This window comes from Sander vitreus, unplaced genomic scaffold (genome assembly GCF_031162955.1).
Source record: "Sander vitreus isolate 19-12246 unplaced genomic scaffold, sanVit1 ctg627_0, whole genome shotgun sequence".
Classification (NCBI taxonomy): Eukaryota; Metazoa; Chordata; class Actinopteri; order Perciformes; family Percidae; genus Sander; species Sander vitreus.
This window is the reverse complement of record NW_027595717.1, coordinates 1-17,907: the sequence shown is the minus strand read 5'-3', so window position 1 is coordinate 17,907 and position 17,907 is coordinate 1. Positions and strand designations below refer to the sequence as shown.

The 17,907-nt window shown below is 40.2% G+C and overlaps 1 protein-coding gene across 1 annotated transcript; it reads left to right on the top strand.

Moving 5' to 3' along the window:
- Positions 1–2,243: 2,243 nt before the first annotated feature.
- On the top strand, positions 2,244–3,896 carry LOC144514610 (SE-cephalotoxin-like). The gene has a single exon (XM_078245594.1). The coding sequence runs from the start codon at positions 2,244–2,246 to the stop codon at positions 3,894–3,896; it is 1,653 nt and encodes a 550-aa protein (XP_078101720.1).
- The last annotated feature ends 14,011 nt before the right edge of the window (positions 3,897–17,907 follow it).

The following is a 17,907-nucleotide window of genomic DNA, read 5'->3' as shown; positions in this document are numbered from 1 at the left end:
CTCTCCAGGTCTGCACTCTCTCTTGCTTTAACCAACACAGTTAATATAACACATTGTCCTGAAAATGGAACTTTGTCTTACTGTTGCTAAATTTAAAGTTGTGTAGTGTTAATGTAAAATACAGTGAAAACTGTTTTTTTGTTACTTTTAGTATTGTATCAACACATTCTCACTCCCATCGCGTCAGAAAGCGCCACTTGGCGTTTGTTATTGACACAAAGACAAAGACAACACAGAGACTAAATGCACAGGTAAACAAGGACTAACAAGAAACAGGTGACACAACAGGTGAAACAAATCAGGGCAGAACAATCAGACAGGCGGGAAAACAAAAGACAGGAAGTAAACTAGATAGGACAAGGGAGACAAGACAGACTACAAAATAAAACAGGAAACAGAACATCACAATCATGACACGTTCTTTCTAGCAGTCCTGTGTTTAAAGGTGAACTGTTGGAAGTTGAGGGCCAAAGGTGATGAATTTTATCTCTAATTGTTTTAATTTTATCATTCAAGAAGCTCATGAAGTCGTCACTACTCAGAGCTAGAGGAATAGATGGCTCAGTAGAGCTGTGGCTGTCAGTCAGCCTGGCTACAGTGCTGAAAAGAAACCTTGGGTTGTTCTTATTTTCTTCTATTCGTGATGAGTAATAGTCTGATCTGGCATTTCTGAGGGCTTCCTATAGGTTTAAAGTTTTCACGAGGTTTGTTTTAATTTGCGAGTTTGGGAGTTATACCAAGGTGCTAGTTTCCTTTGCTTAATCATCTTCTTTTTGAGGGGAGCAACAGAGTCTAAAGTCGTCCGTAGGCAGGCCGTAGCAGCGTCTACAAAATGATCAATTTGGGAGGGACTAAAGTTAACATAAAGGTCCTCTGTTATATTAAAGCATGACATTGAGTTAAATGCTGTTGGAATATTTTCCTTAAATTTAGCTATAACACTGTCAGGCATCTAGTGTAGAAGGTTTTATTTAATTTCGTATAGTCGGGTAGTAGGAATTCGAAAGTTATTAAGAAATGGTCTGATAATACAGCATTCTGCGGAAATATTGAATCTTCAATATCAATGCCATATGACAGCACAAGGTCGAGTGTGTGGTTAAAACAGTGCGTGGCCTTATGCACACTCTGACTGAAGCCAATTGAATCTAATAATGAGTTGAAAGCAGTACTAAGGCTATTGCTGTCAACGTCCACATGGATATTAAAATCACCTACAATAAGTACTTTGTCTGATTGAAGGACTACACGATAAAAACTCAGAGAATTCAGATAAAAATTCAGAATATGGACCTGGAGCTCGGTATACAACAATATAATTGGAATTAATTCGGCCCCATCCGGACTCTAGTGTGTGTGTGTGTGTGTGTGTGTGTGTGTGTGGTAGCAACCCAGGGGACTTGAAAGCCAGATTTACCATGATAATAGGAGTCTCAGAGACAGTTATCTTTAACGTAAAGTGTTCTTTAATAACTTATGCCAGGAAAAGGGTAGTGGGACAAACTATAACTCAGGATTCTTCCCGTCCATGGTCTGTCAGCCTTTAGGCGGATTTGTCCTGTGGGGGTTTAGAGCAGAGCGAGAGGTCAGTCCTTTTTCCAGCCAATCTCCTTACTGAACAACAAACTGCAGTGTTGCTTCTCTGGTCCTTTGTTCCTCACTCTCCTCTCATTCGGCCGTAAGCTGGCCCCTTATTGCCTTCCTCTGATCAAGTGATGGGCTGCAGGTGTGACCAGTGCCATGTGCCAAGTGGCTGCAGCACTTGAACAGGCAGATAGACTCCCTCTATCACCTCCCCACAATCTGAGCCTATAGACCCACCCACTTTGCCAGATTGGCTGGTCTGTTTCCCCTGGTTTGCTACAGTGTGTGTGTGGGTGTGTGTGTGTGTGTGTGTGTGTGTGTGTGTTTGTGTGTGTATGTGTGTGTCTGTGTGTCTTGCTGGAGGTGCCCCTGTTCTGTACATGTGATACTGTTATATAATTTGCATTTTGTTTTATAGCTGTTCTAGTAGAACAGAGGTTAGGAGAGAAATTTAGTTTTGGGCTGGGACCTATTTGTTGTGGCTTAAGCGCCAAGTCAGAACAAATTGGGGGCTCCAGTCCAAAGGAGAAACAGGAAAGGCACCAACCAGCAGACATTAAAAACAAAACAAACAACAAGTTTGGGGATGGTGGGGTTGTGAGTTTTGAACTTGCAGTGTTTAGAACATGATTCCATGTTGTGTTGTCTGTGTTGCAGTCATGGCGTTCCCTCGGCTGTCTGCCTCCATGCTGTTGGCTTCATTGATCCTTCTTCTCTACTGGACGACATCCTCAGCTCGGTCACATGATCCCACATCCTCCGTTGTCTCACCCCTCTACAGGGTGAAGAGAGACCAGCCTTTTGAAAACAGAGAGAAAGTGGATAGATCTCTGGCAGTGGCAAACAGCTTCCTCACTGTCGTCAAAGAAGGTTTTGAAAAGATTGATACCAAAAAGTTGTCAGCCGTGATGAAGAGTCTCGCAGACGTTGCCAGCTTGGCGCCTGGCGTCGGAGTTCTGGTTGCATCTTTTGTCAACATGGTCTTGATCTTCATCCCTCAGGATGACCCGGTGCTGAACGAGGTGAAGAAAGGGTTTGCTGAAGTGAACAGGAAGTTGGACTCTATCTCCATCCAGATCGCCAACCTGGCAACAGACGTAGAATGGTTTAACTACGCCAGTGTCTACTCTCAAGACGAGCTCCGCATCCTCAACGCCTGGAAGAAGTTCAATGAGCTTCTTCAGAAGAGTCAGTGGGTAACAAATAAAGAGCAGAAACTCCGACTGGCAGAGATATACGTCAACTACTATGAGAACACAGGAACTGAGGCCAGTGTGGCCAACCTCTTCCATTACCTGACGGTCAAAGACACGTCTCTCAGTGGAAACCTCAATCAACTGCTGAGGAAGAAGTTTAAATGTGACGTTCAAGAGACTGGCAAATATAACGTCTATTTCATTCGTTTGCTGTGGAAGGGGATGGTGCTGAACCAGTTCTACTGGAAACTGATCGGGTTGGATTCATCAGGTATAGAAGCCAAACACACCCAGATGTTCAAGGACGTCTATGAGGCTCAGAAATCAGCTCTGGAATACTGCCTGACCAACTATGAGCGCTACCTGAAGGAAGACGTGGTGGAGCTCAGCAAAGGACTCAGTGCTGACAACAAACAAGCCATCGCTGTTCAGGTGAAAGAGTTTCTGGATAAGAAGTACAACTGGTACAACTGGGTGGTGCTGGTGTACAACACAGATAAAGATACCTATCATGAGTTATATGATATGATAAAGATCCCTGTGGATACGATCACTGTGAATGTGGGCTACATTCAGAAAGGAAAGGAGATAAGTAAAGAACAAGTAAAAAAAGAGTTAGATGATTGCTACCAGAGGGATTATAACAAAAGAAGACTTAATGCACGTCCACCTTCTTGGGTTACCGACGACGTGACAACATGTAAAAAAATTGAAAATGATATGTCGCAGTGCAGTCATGAAGTGAGTGGTGGTCCCATTAGAGAGTTTATTAAAGTGATGCACGCCAGTTATGAAGAGAATTTTGTTCAAGTCCCAGAAACACTGCTGACTCGTGATTGCTTAGTGTATAACAAATACAAGCTCTTCATCTATTACTCCCGAACCATCAATGATTGCCAGCAAAGCCCATGTGAGAACGGAGGAACGTGCAAGAGGCTGCTGGACTCCAACGAACATTTCTGTGAGTGTCGTTCTCATTATCATGGAGACAGATGTGAAAAGAAAATTGAGAACAATAACATCCCAGCTATTGACAAAGGCCTCACTGTGCCTGACATCACCACCATCAACACCAAACTGAAGAAGATTCTAGACTACATCCGTCGTGGTCACTAACAACTACAAAGCAGATCAATCTTTGTCACATACAGAGCATTCGCAGAGTATTCAGAGCTTTTCTATTTGCAGCTTCATGCTAAAATCAATGCATTTCTCCCTCATTAATCTACATATAATACCCCATAATGACAAAGAAAACAGAATTTTAGAAATGTTTTCTGATATATTAAAAAGAAGACATTTAAATAATACATTGACATGAGTAGTCAGCCCCTTGTGCTGTGATTGGAGTCCACCTGTGGTAAATTAAACTGATTGGACATAACTTGGAAAGGCCCACATCTGTCTATAGACGGTCTCCCAGCTGACAGAAACCACACCATGAGGCTGAAGGACCTTCCGGCAGAGATCAGAGACAGGATTGTGTCAGAGCAAAGTGGCCTCTATGTTTCTTAGATGGTAGAAGTCTGGAAAAACCAGGACTCTCCAACAGCTCCTAATTTCAAAGCCTCAATAGTCGGAAAATTGTCCCATTGGACAGAAAGTCCATTAGTCCAACAGCTAGGTATCACAAAAACAAACTCACATTGCTCCAAAGGCCCGTTTCTCCAAAAATATGCTACACATTCTCCTAAACAGAAACACATGGGTAATTATTAGGCAGAATGACAACATCAGATCATCCTACTATGGCGAAGACTTGACTTCTGATTGGCTCACCCTGATATTCTTCACCTAACCCTAAACAATCTCCCTCCTCATGCCTTAACCTAACCAACCCAACCAACGAAGGCAATGAGTGCTTGCCAATCAGAGGCAGAGTAGAACAGGTCATGCCTTTGACAAAGTAGGAAGGTCTGATGACTTTAATCTGTTCATACATAATTCATCATCAGTAAAGCATTTGTTCACACAGTTATAAAATGGTTTGTTCATAGTAAATAAGCCTATCTTGAAAAATGTTTGTAAGTACATGATTTATACTTAACAAATAATGAAACAACCATTTATAAATGAAATCATTTTCCCATTATAAACCAGTTGCTAACTATTACTACTATTACTAAATGCTTTGTTCATCATTTCTAAAGCATTGCTCCTGTTAATTCTCATAAATAAAACATTTGTATACACACTCATAAATGGTTTGTTCATAGTAAATAAAGCTCTCAATAATTATGTTTATAAATAGAGGTTTGACACTTAATAAGTATTGCAAAAATCATTGGTAAATTAAGTAATTTTCCCTTTATAAACTATCTACAAACTATTAGTAATGTCTTTGTTTATCATTTGTAAAGCATAGTTCCTACATTCATTCTAATCAGTAAAGCATTAGTAAACACAGTTAGTGAATGGTTGGTCTATAGTGAGTAAGCTCATGTAAAATGTTTATCAGTTGATGTTTTTAATAATTCCAAACTGATGCATTAACCATTTGTAAATGAAGTAATTTTACCATTATCAACTAGGTACTCAGGAATGTATAAGGTCGGTTAAAACTAGGAAGTTAATGATTAATAGACTATCTACACCTACATTTGTTCATGCTTTAAATAAAATGTTATGATTTAGAAAAAGGCCTAAACTAATAGCTGGGGTGTTAACACATCTGTTACAAATACTTACGTTTATACTTAAAGCGTTATGTTTTATAAAGCATTTATAAATGAGGTGCAAAGGCTAACAGAACTGGACACACATGTATTGTTCTATTTGGACATGCCTTCAGAAATGTGCCTATGGATAGTTAGTGTGTTAATGCATCTTTAACAAGCACTTACTCATCAATTCATGATTAACTCATGAGTTACTACTCATTAGTTGACTACATGGTGTGAGCCCATCTAAAGTGAGGACTTGCTATGCTTTATAAAGCATTTAGAAATGAGTTGCCAAGGCTAGCAGATACAACAGAAAGCGCAAGTAAAAACAGTATTTGTAAACCTTATTACGATGTAGTAACCCGCCTGGCTATATTTTCTGGTAACCGTGGAGGCCGCAGAGAGGACATGGTCGATATGGGTCCCGACGTCATTCCCCGCTTCAACCTCTCTTCAGCCCGGAGCCTGTGCTGTCCAGTGGACCAGAGCTGACGAGTGTTCCAGAGCTGACGAGTGTTCCAGAGCTGACGAGTGTTCCTGAGCTGACGAGTGTTCCTGAGCTGATCAGTGTTCCAGCCCCAGCTGACGTGCAGCTTTCCAGAGCCCCAGCTGATGTGCAGCGGTCCCGATCCCCAGCTGATGTGCAGCGGTCCCAATCCCCAGCTGACGTGCAGCGGTCCAGAGTCTCAGCTAACGTCCAGCCGCTCCGAGTCAGCTGACGTCCAGCCATCCAGAGTCTCAGCTGACGTCCAGCCGCTCTGAGTCTTCGTCGACCGACCTCCCAGAATCTATGTCGACTGACCTCATAGAGTGTTCACTTACGGGCGACCCAGTGACTTTGCCGGTTTTCGGCACCCCAGTCACTTTGCCGGTCTCCTGCGCCCCAGAGACTGCCCCTGTGACTTTGCCGGTCTCCTGCGCCCCAGAGACTGCCCCTGTGACTTTGCTGGTCTCAGGCGCCTCGGAGACTGTGCCGTTCCCCGGCGCCTCAGAGACTATGCCGGTGCCCGCCTTCCCAGAGACTATGCCTGTGCCTTGCTCCCCAGAGACTCCTCTCCCCAGTGTTTTTTTGGGGGTCCGGCCGACTCTTGCCCCCAGCCACCTGAAAGTCTTCGACGTCCTGTTCGGCCACCTGAGGGGCTCTGCCTTCGCCGTCCTGCTCGGCCTCCAGAGGGGCTTCATGTTCCCGTGTGTGTGTGTGTGTTTTTTTTTTGTTTTGTTTTTATCTGATTAGCACCGAGACAAATTCCAATCAACTATGTTGACATGATTTGATCTGTGCTGCGTCTGCAATCACAGTCTGGCTAATCCTGGTAAGTGATGCTTGGAACCGGTGGTAGGTCTGGTTTCATAATCACTACGGTGTTTTCTCACCCTTCCGGTCATGGCTGTCATCGGTAGTTGGTCATGCATCATTCAACGTGTGTAGATTCACTCATGACGTATCAAACTCAGCTTGGTATATGCGTCATAGTGTTTGACCTTGTAAGGTATCATGATTGTCACAAACTTTTATTCCACCACTTTTGATCCTGTTTGCAGTATTCTATGTCTGATTTTCTATGTCAATTTTTGGTAACACTTTATAATAACTATCCATAATTCATCATTTATTAAGCATTAGTTAACTATTAGTTAATGGTTTGTTCATTATTACTTATTAATTGTTCATACATAGTTCATCATGAGTAAAGTATTTGTTCACACAGTTATAAATGGTTTGTTCATAGTAAACAAGCCTATTAGTTAATGGTTTGTTCATCATTATTAATTTATTGTTCATACATAATTCATCATCAGTAAAGCATTTGTTCACACAGTTATAAATGGTTTGTTCATAGTAAATAAGCCTATCTTGAAAAATGTTTGTAAGTACATGATTTATACTTAACAAATAATGAAACAACCATTTATAAATGAAATCATTTTCCCATTATAAACCAGTTGCTAACTATTACTACTATTACTAAATGCTTTGTTCATCATTTCTAAAGCATTGCTCCTGTTAATTCTCATAAATAAAACATTTGTATACACACTCATAAATGGTTTGTTCATAGTAAATAAAGCTCTCAATAATTATGTTTATAAATAGAGGTTTGACACTTAATAAGTATTGCAAAAATCATTGGTAAATTAAGTAATTTTCCCTTTATAAACTATCTACAAACTATTAGTAATGTCTTTGTTTATCATTTGTAAAGCATAGTTCCTACATTCATTCTAATCAGTAAAGCATTAGTAAACACAGTTAGTGAATGGTTGGTCTATAGTGAGTAAGCTCATGTAAAATGTTTATCAGTTTTATTTTTTTAATAATTCCAAACTGATGCATTAACCATTTGTAAATGAAGTAATTTTACCATTATCAACTAGGTACTCAGGAATGTATAAGGTCGGTTAAAACTAGGAAGTTAATGATTAACAGACTATCTACACCTACATTTGTTCATGCTTTAAATAAAATGTTATGATTTAGAAAAAGGCCTAAACTAATAGCTGGGGTGTTAACACATCTGTTACAAATACTTACGTTTATACTTAAACGTTATGTTTTATAAAGCATTTATAAATGAGGTGCAAAGGCTAACAGAACTGGACACACATGTATTGTTCTATTTGGACATGCCTTCAGAAATGTGCCTATGGATAGTTAGTGTGTTAATGCATCTTTAACAAGCACTTACTCATCAATTCATGATTAACTCATGAGTTACTACTCATTAGTTGACTACATGGTGTGAGCCCATCTAAAGTGAGGACTTGCTATGCTTTATAAAGCATTTAGAAATGAGTTGCAAAGGCTAGCAGATACAACAGAAACGCAAGTAAAAACAGTATTTGTAAACCTTATTACGATGTAGTAAGAATGTACATTCATGAAATAGCTCGTAGTAGTGTTATTTAGTTGATTTCAGTATGAATTTGGACCTGAACCAGACGAAAACTAGATTGTTAAGAGCCAGAGAATTGAACATCAATAAAGAGACTAGGAAACCAGGATACAGTTTGAGAAGTGTATTAATATACACAGAAACATGGCATACACATATACAGATAAAACACAGGTATGAAAAATAACAACTAAAATAAATAAAGTGTGCACATAACAGAAACCCTTTTCAGTTCTATGAGCTCAATTGTTCTTTGATGACAAGAGCTCAGAGATGTTCAACGTTGGGGCCCATATGAGTTTGGTTTCTGTTTGTCCTACCACCATGAAGAAGGAATCCAGGGCAATCTGTATAAGTTCAGAGTCTGGATCCTGTAGCTCGCCACCCAGCCAACTGAACTGGGAATCTCTAAACCCTGGAAGACTCTGGGATCTGAAGAGTCAATGTGATCCAATATCCCTCTGTGGACTGGACCTCCACCTCCTCCACCTGTAGATAAGACCAAATCAGTTCTCTCAATTACTATTCAGTAATAAAATCAATTGTTAGGCTACAATGAAAATAAAATGAGGTGATATTTCAGTTAACCCATATTGAAATATCTAAATCTCTATTCAGTTATACAACCGTTATTAAATTTCTTCTCTTACGTATCAAAAGTATATAAATCCCTTTCAGGTATCAAAAGTACATTTATATTAATAGGTAACCTTTATACAAAAAATACATTTCTAATTCAAGTTGTATGGGACCTACCTTAGTAACAGTAACACTATTCTTAATATAATTGCATAAATTGCATGTAAAAATCTCTGAAATTGTATTATTTTCCCATAACTTAAGCTACAGTGTTGTAATCTAGAGGCATTAAGACATGCGTGCTTATTTATATATAATTTATATTTATTTATCCCTCCCTGCACCGGTAACAGTAGAAAGAATGCACTAAACATTAGCCTCTTTAAAGTTACTTCACCATAAACTCCAGTTAAACAATTAAACTCACAACTTGTACTAACATTCACTCAACAAAATACCCACAGTTAGCAATAGTGTTGAAAAGCAACATTACTTTCCATAACCAATAGATAGAATCATTAGCCTTTTCACAGGCAATACACAGTACTCCGCTAGCCTTTTGGGGCTAATTACCCTATTAGCATATGAACACAGCACCTTAGCTAATCCGTTAGCTTTGCACTATTAGCACCATTCTCTTAATACATCCATGATTAGCACCGATTAGCATGGATGCTAGCGAACTCAAGGCCTAGTGCTAAGGAATGACTCACCATTTTAATGGAATTCACTACCTTTAACTCTGTGACGACAGTGGATTCAGGCACAGCTCTTTCGTTCTAGATAGTATATAGTATGTAGAATTGATTTAATTCACTAAATGCTGTTCTTTTTCTCTTATCGAGTGAATAACAGCAGCCTTATACGACGTTCCGATGCAGCGCCTAAAGGGACGTGAGGGGACGTAAATCCGGCGATCTTAACGTAGCCTAGTTGATAGCTGATTGGTCAGCTCACGGACCCAAGTTCACCCATTGGCTTATTTACAAGCCCATCAAAGTTAACAATAATGGCACTCATATATTATTTTATTTTATTTTGAGACATTCCCTTTGTTTTCCAAGTTATTAAAATGTGGTCAAAAGTAGTTGGTAAAATCTATGGGAGAAAATAATGGGAAATGATTTAACTTTCACTTACCTTTGATGGGCTTGTAAATAAGCCAATGGGTGAACTTGGGTCCGTGAGTTGACCAATCAGCTATCAACTAGGCTACGTTAGATCGCTAGATTTACGTCTCCTCACGTCCCTTTTGGCGCTACATCGGAACGTAGGTGGCAGTTATTCACTCGGTAAGAGAAAAAGAACGACATTTAGTGAATTAAATCAATTCTACATACTATATACTATCTAATACTGGCTATGCCTTGTTGTGAATAGAACAAAAGAGCTGTGCCTGAATCCACTGTCGTCACAGAGTTAAAGGCAGTGAATTTCATTAAAATGGTGAGTCATTCCTTAGCACTAGGCCTTGAGTTCGCTAATCATGGATGTATTAAGAGAATGGTGCTAATAGTGCAAAGCTAACGGATTAGCTAAGGTGCTGTGTTCATATGCTAATAGGGTAATTAGCCCCAAAAGGCTAGCGGAGTACTGTGTATTGCCTGTGAAAAGGCTAATGATTCTATCTATTGGTTATGGAAAGTAATGTTGCTTTTCAACACTATTGCTAACTGTGGGTATTTTGTTGAGTGAATGTTAGTACAAGTTGTGAGTTTAATTGTTTAACTGGAGTTTATGGTGAAGTAACTTTAAAGAGGCTAATGTTTAGTGCATTCTTTCTACTGTTACCGGTGCAGGGAGGGATAAATAAATATAAATTATATATAAATAAGCACGCATGTCTTAATGCCTCTAGATTACAACACTGTAGCTTAAGTTATGGGAAAATAATACAATTTCAGAGATTTTTACATGCAATTTATGCAATTATATTACGAATGGTGTTAATGTTACTAAGGTAGGTTCCATACAACTTGAATTAGAAATGTATTTTTTGTATAAAGGTTACCTATTAATATAAATGTACTTTTGATACCTGAAAGGGATTTATATACTTTTGATACGTAAGAGAAGAAATTTAATAACGGTTGTATAACTGAATAGAGATTTAGATATTTCAATATGGGTTAACTGAAATATCACCTCATTTTATTTTCATTGTAGCCTAACAATTGATTTTATTCCTGAATAGTAATTGAGAGAACTGATTTGGTCTTATCTACAGGTGGAGGAGGTGGAGGTCCAGTCCACAGAGGGATATTGGATCACATTGACTCTTCAGATCCCAGAGTCTTCCAGGGTTTAGAGATTCCCAGTTCAGTTGGCTGGGTGGCGAGCTACAGGATCCAGACTCTGAACTTATACAGATTGCCCTGGATTCCTTCTTCATGGTGGTAGGACAAACAGAAACCAAACTCATATGGGCCCCAACGTTGAACATCTCTGAGCTCTTGTCATCAAAGAACAATTGAGCTCATAGAACTGAAAAGGGTTTCTGTTATGTGCACACTTTATTTATTTTAGTTGTTATTTTTCATACCTGTGTTTTATCTGTATATGTGTATGCCATGTTTCTGTGTATATTAATACACTTCTCAAACTGTATCCTGGTTTCCTAGTCTCTTTATTGATGTTCAATTCTCTGGCTCTTAACAATCTAGTTTTCGTCTGGTTCAGGTCCAAATTCATACTGAAATCAACTAAATAACACTACTACGAGCTATTTCATGAATGTACATTCTTACTACATCGTAATAAGGTTTACAAATACTGTTTTTACTTGCGTTTCTGTTGTATCTGCTAGCCTTTGCAACTCATTTCTAAATGCTTTATAAAGCATAGCAAGTCCTCACTTTAGATGGGCTCACACCATGTAGTCAACTAATGAGTAGTAACTCATGAGTTAATCATGAATTGATGAGTAAGTGCTTGTTAAAGATGCATTAACACACTAACTATCCATAGGCACATTTCTGAAGGCATGTCCAAATAGAACAATACATGTGTGTCCAGTTCTGTTAGCCTTTGCACCTCATTTATAAATGCTTTATAAAACATAACGTTTAAGTATAAACGTAAGTATTTGTAACAGATGTGTTAACACCCCAGCTATTAGTTTAGGCCTTTTTCTAAATCATAACATTTTATTTAAAGCATGAACAAATGTAGGTGTAGATAGTCTATTAATCATTAACTTCCTAGTTTTAACCGACCTTATACATTCCTGAGTACCTAGTTGATAATGGTAAAATTACTTCATTTACAAATGGTTAATGCATCAGTTTGGAATTATTAAAAAATAAACTGATAAACATTTTACATGAGCTTACTCACTATAGACCAACCATTCACTAACTGTGTTTACTAATGCTTTACTGATTAGAATGAATGTAGGAACTATGCTTTACAAATGATAAACAAAGACATTACTAATAGTTTGTAGATAGTTTATAAAGGGAAAATTACTTAATTTACCAATGATTTTTGCAATACTTATTAAGTGTCAAACCTCTATTTATAAACATAATTATTGAGAGCTTTATTTACTATGAACAAACCATTTATGAGTGTGTATACAAATGTTTTATTTATGAGAATTAACAGGAGCAATGCTTTAGAAATGATGAACAAAGCATTTAGTAATAGTAGTAATAGTTAGCAACTGGTTTATAATGGGAAAATGATTTCATTTATAAATGGTTGTTTCATTATTTGTTAAGTATAAATCATGTACTTACAAACATTTTTCAAGATAGGCTTATTTACTATGAACAAACCATTTATAACTGTGTGAACAAATGCTTTACTGATGATGAATTATGTATGAACAATAAATTAATAATGATGAACAAACCATTAACTAATAGGCTTGTTTACTATGAACAAACCATTTATAACTGTGTGAACAAATACTTTACTCATGATGAACTATGTATGAACAATTAATAAGTAATAATGAACAAACCATTAACTAATAGTTAACTAATGCTTAATAAATGATGAATTATGGATAGTTATTATAAAGTGTTACCAAAAATTGACATAGAAAATCAGACATAGAATACTGCAAACAGGATCAAAAGTGGTGGAATAAAAGTTTGTGACAATCATGATACCTTACAAGGTCAAACACTATGACGCATATACCAAGCTGAGTTTGATACGTCATGAGTGAATCTACACACGTTGAATGATGCATGACCAACTACCGATGACAGCCATGACCGGAAGGGTGAGAAAACACCGTAGTGATTATGAAACCAGACCTACCACCGGTTCCAAGCATCACTTACCAGGATTAGCCAGACTGTGATTGCAGACGCAGCACAGATCAAATCATGTCAACATAGTTGATTGGAATTTGTCTCGGTGCTAATCAGATAAAAAAAAAAAAAAACACACACACACACACACACACACACACACACAGGAACATGAAGCCCCTCTGGAGGCCGAGCAGGACGGCGAAGGCAGAGCCCCTCAGGTGGCCGAACAGGACGTCGAAGACTTTCAGGTGGCTGGGGGCAAGAGTCGGCCGGACCCCCAAAAAAACACTGGGGAGAGGAGTCTCTGGGGAGCAAGGCACAGGCATAGTCTCTGGGAAGGCGGGCACCGGCATAGTCTCTGAGGCGCCGGGAACGGCACAGTCTCCGAGGCGCCTGAGACCAGCAAAGTCACAGGGGCAGTCTCTGGGGCGCAGGAGACCGGCAAAGTCACAGGGGCAGTCTCTGGGGCGCAGGAGACCGGCAAAGTGACTGGGGTGCCGAAAACCGGCAAAGTCACTGGGTCGCCCGTAGTGAACACTCTATGAGGTCAGTCGACATAGATTCTGGGAGGTCGGTCGACGAAGACTCAGAGCGGCTGGACGTCAGCTGAGACTCTGGATGGCTGGACGTCAGCTGACTCGGAGCGGCTGGACGTTAGCTGAGACTCTGGACCGCTGCACGTCAGCTGGGGATTGGGACCGCTGCACATCAGCTGGGGATCGGGACCGCTGCACATCAGCTGGGGCTCTGGAAAGCTGCACGTCAGCTGGAGTTCTGGAACACTGGTCAGTTCAGGAACACTGATCAGCTCAGGAACACTCGTCAGCTCAGGAACACTCGTCAGCTCTGGAACACTCGTCAGCTCTGGTCCACTGGACAGCACAGGCTCCGGGCTGAAGAGAGGTTGAAGCGGGGAATGACGTCGGGACCCATATCGACCATGTCCTCTCTTGCGGCCTCCACGGTTACCAGAAAATATAGCCAGGCGGGTCCCCTCAAAGGACTGCTTGTTGTTGAGGGTGCCCACAGAGCAGGTTGCCATTGAGCCGATAGACAGACGTTCAGGGGAGCTGCAGGAAGGCGAACTGGACCGTTGTCTTCCAGCTTGAAGGCTGGCGACTTTGGCCTCCTCCGTCCGTCTAGAGACGGACAAAAAACCTGTAGCCAAAATGCTAGCAGGCCGAGCAACAGGAAGGCTGGTGGGTGCTAGTTGATGCTGAGGTAGGCTGGAAATCTGAAAAGGAGCATCGATGGAGCTAACATACTTGGAAGAGCATAACCCCTTAGCAGATGAATGAGCTGGAGTGGAAATAAAGCATTTAGCCCAGTCAGGAATAAAGTCCTTAAACCAGGGCTTTTCTGAAACCTTATCACGAGCAAACGACAAAATTGCCTCCTTCTGGCAATCCTTGTCAGTCTCCTTCCACATGGTCTTTAGCTCAACCAGGTCACAAATTAACTCACATAGTTCCTCTGACATCGAGTATGCAGGATCCATAGTCCAGGTCGGTTAGGAGCAGCAAACAGTAGAACACAAAAAAAAAAAACTGGGAACCCACCGAAAAAGAAGCCTCTCTGCTGGGTCCAAGTGGTCATATCATTCTGTAACGTCAGCGGGAGAATGGCGGACCCAAAGGCAGAGATGGTAGGCGGAGGAATAATTAAGAAGACATTAATTCCACACAAAAATAAATGAAACAAAAGGAGTCCTGGCAAAGCAGGCAAAAATAATCCCAAAAATGAAGTCAAAGTAAAAAAATAGATAAACACAGCAACCAGGAAACCTAAGACTAACAGGGAAGACTCAAAACACATGCGATACTAAACAGAAATACAATACAATGATCTGATCCAAGACAAGGGGAACACAAATACTAAATACATAGGGTAACGAGGTAACACGAGAAAGGTGACACAAGGGCTGGGAAACAGGTGAAACACATTAGGGCTGGGCAGAACAATCAAAAACGGCAGGAAAACATAAAGCAGGAAGTAAATCAAGACGAGACAAGACAAGACAGAAAACCAGACTACCAAAATAAAACCGGAAACAGAAACAAACAACCATAACAGAACGTGCAAGACTCATGTGTCCATTAGCTCCACCAACCATTTACACATACACATGCATATAGGTGAGTACGATTTGATGCGTTCAAAACCATTTGTGCACCTTCGATTAACAGCACCCCCTGTTACCTGTTGAAAGGTACCTAAATACACACTTGAAATCACACTAGTGAACCAGTGGACAATTTGGGTCCTACAACCAAAACAAATAAAATGCTCATACAAGTCTTGTATTGATAGACCAGATCCAATGAATACTGCGCCACTTGCCAACGAATGAGCCTGAGGTACGAAGCAATATGTATGCAGGCAGCAGATAACAATAAAAATATAAAATATTCAATGCCGATATAACCTACATGCACACTGCTTGACATCAGCAATGAACCACTGACAATGATACGATACCTCCAAAGAGACATTTACCATTGCGTGTTGTTTCCCCATCGAGAAAAGAATGATGCTGCTGCCCAGGTTCGAATAGGGAGTTACTCCAGAGAAAGTCACAGTATGTGACAAAATGCATAAGAAACCACTCCACCGCCTAGTCAACACATTATAAATGACAAAACTTAGCATAGGAGGGAGTCCGAAATTTACACCAGTTACTGCATATCAAAATATTTGCTCATGATATTGAAGGAGTTGCTTGTCTGCGATTCCCCTGAAAACAGATGGAGTGACCGCTAGAGGCTTAATTTTAACAGAAACAGTAAGAGTGATAAACGATGTGACAGTTATCGAGACTTTGTATCACTTTTTATTTTAAAAGCTAACTCCTCTTATATCTTCCCCTCGATAACCCTCGCTCTTCTATGCCTTCTTCTGCCGTACGGTTAAACACCAGTTACCATCAGCGGAGCGGATGTTTTGGCCTATACAAAAGGAGTTATTTTCAGACACTTCCCTGTTTTAAGTTTTATTATAGAGACACACACACCCATACTAAAGGGCCCTCGCCTGGGTCAGGGAACCCGAAGACGAGGCAAGAGACTTTGATTTACACCCCAAATGTTCCCTTGTTCACGGGCGTTTTAACCTCCTATACAGAAAAAGTATTGCCCGAGGGAAGTTTCTTAATCATATAATTTTCAGTAATACTCACAGTTTAAAGCTGCTCTTTGCGGAATCACCAAAAGTTCAAATCCGCTGAAAAATGCAGTTTCCGATGAGTTGGGAGGAGGCTTGCTGTCAAAAATCGCTCCCCGCTCCCCAGCGGTTAAAGAGGAGTCAAAACTGCCTTCCGTAGGGGTGTTCCCCTACCGCCTGGCAGGGTTGAAGAAAAAGAGAAAAAAAATTAAAATCTTCAAAAAAGCCACAAAACAAATACGCGGGTTTTGTTCCCTAGTTCAAACTTGAACTCAGGTTTTTTTATTTTACTTAAAGCAGACAGTTAAAAAAGGCAAAAAGCTAAACAGAAAAAGAAATGAGCAAAAATGCACTAAGTCCCTAACAAGATAACAATTGAATGCTCCAGTACGGAGGTTCTTTCAGTACAAAATGCCCCAAAAGAGAGGAGAGCCAATTAACATTGAGTTACACCTTTTTATACATACATTGACCAGTTCACACCCATCATACCATCAGGGACTGTCTTGGTATGATGGTCTGGTGTCTACCACCTCTTATGGCCTAATAAGGTATGATTTTTTAATCCAACTACAGGATAACAGACACTCACAGGATGCCTCACATGTGATGACGTATCATATTCTATGCTTTGGTCAATCTAACAGAAACAACCAACACAAGCGAGTGGTAATGCTCTTCCATCATACATGACAGCTTGACTCCCTTCTCCTAGCAGGTGAAGGTCAGTGTGAAGTTTTCATCAGTGCATATGTTTCACTTCAACTCCTTCAATTGAGGAAGTTGTCCCTATTCCTTTCACTCTTACATGAACTCGATATACCCCACATGAACTCTTCCCCTGTCTCAGATGCAGTCTCTTACAGGAACACACAAACTTCCTTTCTGCATGAACTGCAGGCAGGCCTTCACACACATCTACACCAAGCAAATGAATATAATGCTGTATAAGCAAATAAATATAAGGCTGTATCTAACATAGTATCTAGCATGATTCTTATTCCTAAAGAAAATTAGAAATTACATTTATAAGCTGCAATATGATTATATATATATATATAAGTAGAAATATAATCGTAGCTGTTTTTGGGTTAATACACTCCTTAAAGCAGTAATATATGTTTTAGCTGTTTTTGGGTTTTCAACTGCAACTGAACGCTTCGTTCAACAAGAGTCATATCACCGCAGTGTGCACCTGATTTTTTAGAATGTCGACTGAGATGTTTGAGAGCATGCTAAATAAAAGCAAATGTATGAAAAATAGAAGCAGCTTGCCTAAAATGCCTCTGAAGAAAAATAGATGTGTCCTGCATAATGTGCTCACTTAACCTGATGCATTTATTAGAGTAAAACAATGCCCGCCGCAGCACTATTTATAGAAGTTACTGTAATTAAACCCCCGAAAGACAGGGAAAACTCGACTGAAACCAGAGGTTAGACAGCGCCTGGAACATACCCAACACCTTCCGCCGACGGCTTGTGTTGGGTGGCTAATAGCCGGTGCTGTGCAGGTCGGAGCGAGGTCGTGCTGGCGATAAGACGCTGATGACCGAGACAACACCCC

Coding starts and splice junctions, on each gene's coding strand:
- LOC144514610 (XM_078245594.1), top strand. CDS start 2,244: ATGGCGTTCCCTCGGCTGTCTGCCTCCATGCTGTTGGCTTCATTGATC.